The sequence below is a fragment of the Lactuca saligna genome, chromosome 3, assembly GCF_052625555.1.
Source record: "Lactuca saligna cultivar CGN05327 chromosome 3, ASM5262555v1, whole genome shotgun sequence".
In the NCBI taxonomy this organism is placed as follows: domain Eukaryota; kingdom Viridiplantae; phylum Streptophyta; class Magnoliopsida; order Asterales; family Asteraceae; genus Lactuca; species Lactuca saligna.
Genome location: NC_136419.1, coordinates 97,525,581 through 97,530,015, shown reverse-complemented (window position 1 = coordinate 97,530,015; position 4,435 = coordinate 97,525,581). Strand labels below are relative to the sequence as shown.

Genomic DNA, 4,435 nt, shown 5'->3' with positions numbered 1-4,435 from the left:
AAATGCCCAATAAAATCAATTGTGAGTAACGGGTCATTAAAAAGTTCTATTTTTTTTTTTTGAATTTTTATCTTTCAGACTCTATTAAACATCTTATATAAATACAATAATTTTTCTTTTATTTTACTCACACAATTCATTTATCATTTTATTCAGAATCAAACATTTGTTTTATTTGATAATTCAAAATCAATAGCTCCTAAAATGATGAATTGGTCAGGAAAAAAAAGTGTGAGAACTTCGCACTAACATAGGTGGTGGTTTCAAAAGACTCAGACGCTATAATGCTTCCTAATTTTTGGGTAAAAGTTGGAAACGTTTTCCATTATATAATAGGTTGTTGAAGTTGTAGTCTTGATGAAATATATTCGAAGTTTCACAATATGAGAATTAAATGTCTTGAGTTCGATGAAATTTATAACTTTGTTATAAACAACATACACAAAGACGAGCAGTTTGCTGTGGCCATGCACCAAGATGAAGACATGAAACACAACCATTTCAACACGCCTTGACTAAAATTGAAGGAGTGCCTAAAATTCAATTATTAAAAATAATAAGGTTTATATATATAATTTTAATGTATTTTTGAATTAAATTAAATTAAAAAATTAGGATGGAGGCATGTTTAGTAGTATGTATTTCATTGTTAGTGATAAGAAGTGTGGTGATATGTAACACTTAGCATTATAATGGTTAGTTGTGGGTATAACGGATCGTCTAAGTTCTTACAAGAATATTAGTTTTCAAAATAATTTTTGATTTTGTTTACATTTAATGTTTTTTTTTTTTTTTTTTTTTTTGAAGTTCACAATCTAGCCTTATAACCCAAAACAACTAATCACAAAGATAATATATAAACAACTACAACAAGTTAGATAGATGATATATGACATAAGAAAAAACAAACACAATGACCCTGTTGAATAATTTTCCTTAAAATACACTGCTATATTTGCTTTATAACCTACAAGATGTTAGCATGGAGTTCGTGGATATGAATCTTTCCTTTCACATATTATCCAATATTTTACTTTTAGACATTATCCTTCACTAATAATTTCTTAATAGATTTACAAAAGATTACAACATATTGAAACAAACCACAAGCAAAATTTCCTCTATTATCACAAATAAAGTTGAAATATCATATCACGCTTTCTTTTCGTTTTCTTTTTTTATTTTCAGGGCTGCTCTTACCACATTCCCTCTCGTAATAATCCCCACCTTCAAACACACACACACACAAAAAAAATCATTTTAAAATAAGAATTATAAAATACAATCTTATCTATATAAATTATGTTTCAAAAAAAAAAAAAAAAAAAAAAAAAACAAACACACTTACCAACTTTCCCTCATCATCTACGACAGGTAGGCGTCGATATTTAGTTTCGAGCAACAATCTGTCATCAAACAATTTTTATTTTTGGTTTTTTAATTGAAAAAAATAATAATAAATGTGAAAATAAAAATCAATGGAACCTTGCGGCATCTTCGAGATTGGTGGTTTCACGAACTACTAGTGGCGCTGACGTCATCAAATCCCCAACTACTTTTCCGTCGGTTTTACTCAGTAGTTTTTGTACCTCGTTGAATGTCTACAAGTGTCGATAAAGAGTAAGGGTATGATTTAACTATAATTATTAAAAAAAAAAAAAAAAAAAAAAAATACAAAACTAATAAACTGAGCTTATAAAAGCTCATAAATACAAATGAGATTATAATAAAACAATAAAAAAAAATCATACATACTTTCCAAGTGCTATCGACCTCAGGGAACATGTCAGTGTCAGCTCTCCCAGTCCCTAAAGAAAATGTCCCAACGATTCATGGTGTCAAAAATTATCAATCATATTACAAAACACACACACACACACAAAAAAAAAAAATAAATAAATAAATAACAATATAGATGTATGATGATTTACATTTACCTGATATAGAATCCAATGCTAATAAGTCATAATCTGATACAACTCCAACCTATCACAACAATACAAGTACAAATAATAAATTCAATATAGACAAATTTTCATATTGGTCCCTTTGGTTTGCAAAATATTGCAATTTGAGGACTTTTATGAAAAACGTCACGCTACTGGTCCTTATGGTTATGAAAATTGCATGAATGGTCCTTCTGGGGTAAACTTTAACTTTTGATTAGTTAGTTTTTTTCCTAAATGACCAAAATGCCCATGGATCAAATCTGAAAATTGTGTATACCTCAAGGATCAGTTATGAAAATTTGAATATATATATATATATATATATATATATATATATATATATATATATATATATATATATAAATTCAAATTTATATTTATAATTTACATATATACAAAATTTCAAATTTTCAAAATTGATCCTCGAGATATACATAATTTTCAGATTTGGTCCAAGGGCATTTTGGTCATTTAGAAAAAAAAAACTAACTAGTCAAAAGTTAAAGCTAATGCCAGAAGGACTATTCATGCAATTTTCAAAACCATAAGGACCAGTAGCGTGATGTTTTTCATAGAAGTCGTCAAATGGTAATATTTTGCAAACCAAAGGGACTAATTAAGAAATTTTGTCTAAAATATAAATAGTATACAGCTTTATTTTGTTAAATTATAAGATGGAATAAAAAACGTGGAAAAGAAAGAAAATCATACTAATTTCCAATTGTCATCGATCACAGGGAAGCCAGTTATTCTGTTCTCCACAAGAGACTTAAGTGCTAAATGGAAGAAAGTCAAAGTCAAAGTCAAAGTAGATTAAGAAGAGAATATTAATTTTGACTGAATGAATGTGAATTGTGAAATACCTTCATCTACAGTTGTTGTGGGTTTTACCACGTGTAATTCCTCTTTTTTGGTCATAAAATCACCTACGATTAAAACTCCACTTTTCGGCTGCAATACAGTGAATTTTATTTGTTAAAAACAGAATTTTATTAAGTGATAAAAGAGTTGAGGAAGATAATTAGACATTATAAAAGAATTTAAAATATGCATCTTTCTCTCAAGACACATTCTCCTAATAATACAATTTAAATCGCATCACTCAAATCACACTTTTATGGAAATGATTTTCAATCACGCAGAGATGAACAGAATCAATAGAATTTAGAAAAAGCCCTAAGAATACAATTGCTAATCTCTTCAACAAGTAGCAATCATTCCTTCCTATCTTGGAGATGACAATGAATGAATCATTTGCATAGTATACTCAAAGAAGATAGTCGTTACTGGAAATAGTTGATCCCCTCAACCTCCACCACAAACGAACACACCAAAAGAGAATAACTGACTACAATTTATTAGTGTAACTTAGATTAGTTAAGTTTTCAAGTTACATTGTTGTTTTATGTTCAATAATCAAGCCCAATTAGGCTACAACAGATGTCGGAACTTGATGAAGTTAATCTATAACATTTGGGTTTGAATTCCACGTTTGTGAGTTGCATAATGAATTACCAATTGCAAATAACGAAATCATTTTAATATATACAAAATGAATTGCTGAATATATACGGACTGATCTACAAAGAAATTTATCCGAAACGAAACTCACAAATTACACTGAGAAGAGTTGTACCTGCACGGAATTGGACATCAAAGTGGTAGCTGCAGCGACGGTGAGCGATGGTCGGCGAGGATCTGTAAGGCGGAAAGGAGAAGAAAGCCTAGCGGCGAGCACCGAAGGAGATGAGGTTAGACACGGCATCTGACGGTGGAAGAAGGCGGTGGCGGGGACGGAAGTGGTTGTAGAACGGAGTAGGGAAGAAGATAGAGGATCGATAAGCGGAGGAATTGAAGCCATCTTCGGTGGTGTTTGTCGGTGTGTTGTTAGATAACAAGTGCCGATCGATCCCCGGCGGAGATTTCACGGAAGCGGTAGGAAAAAACGAAAACTTTGGTTTATTCCTCCTCATTCACTGTTTATCTGCGGTTTCGCTTACTTTATCGAAGGTTATTTGGACAAATGAAATTAAGAGGTATTACTAATAAGGGGTGGTTTATAGGTTTATATTCATGAAAGTTTAGATAATGATTATGAATCTCACAGAATTTTATTTGTGTAATTTGTGAATGTGATTTTAAAATAATAATAATAATAATAAAAGCATATGGATAATTTTTAGTGTGCGTTCTATTTCTAAGCAAGAAGACATCAAACATTACTAACTTCTAATGTGTCATTGTGAGTGTAATATGAATGGAGAGTAATTAATTTTACCATCAATTTCCATACAATTATTACAAAATTTTGTGCTGTGAAACCTGACTAATCTTTGTTTAGAAGAATTGTGATGATGATTGATGGATTATAATTAATTAAATATGGTAATTATATTTTATAATTAATAAATTTATAAAGGAAGAGATAGAGCTATTAGATTATAACACGTAGAATCCATAGTTAAAATAACATTTAAAATATAATA

At 29.9% G+C, this 4,435-nt stretch overlaps 1 protein-coding gene across 1 annotated transcript; it reads right to left on the bottom strand.

The window, feature by feature from the left end:
- Positions 1-922: 922 nt before the first annotated feature.
- LOC145037042 (CBS domain-containing protein CBSX1, chloroplastic-like) lies at positions 923-3,949 on the bottom strand. Its single transcript, XM_078985589.1, has 8 exons — positions 3,586-3,949; positions 2,813-2,900; positions 2,661-2,725; positions 1,938-1,986; positions 1,756-1,808; positions 1,486-1,601; positions 1,349-1,406; positions 923-1,227 (listed from the first exon to the last, which is right to left on the bottom strand). The coding sequence occupies exons 1-8, from the start codon at positions 3,808-3,810 to the stop codon at positions 1,153-1,155; spliced, it is 729 nt and encodes a 242-aa protein (XP_078841715.1). The 5' UTR covers positions 3,811-3,949; the 3' UTR covers positions 923-1,152.
- Positions 3,950-4,435: the final 486 nt, after the last annotated feature.

What these genes read in the sequence shown, in the direction of transcription:
- LOC145037042 (XM_078985589.1), bottom strand. Translation starts at nt 3,810, where the DNA reads ATGGCTTCAATTCCTCCGCTTATCGATCCTCTATCTTCTTCCCTACTC. An exon ending in AGGTCGATAGCACTTGGAAA is followed by an intron (nt 1,602 to 1,755) that starts GTATGTATGATT and finishes CGACACTTGTAG; the next exon opens with ACATTCAACGAGGTACAAAA. An exon ending in AATCTCGAAGATGCCGCAAG is followed by an intron (nt 1,407 to 1,485) that starts GTTCCATTGATT and finishes GTTTGATGACAG; the next exon opens with ATTGTTGCTCGAAACTAAAT.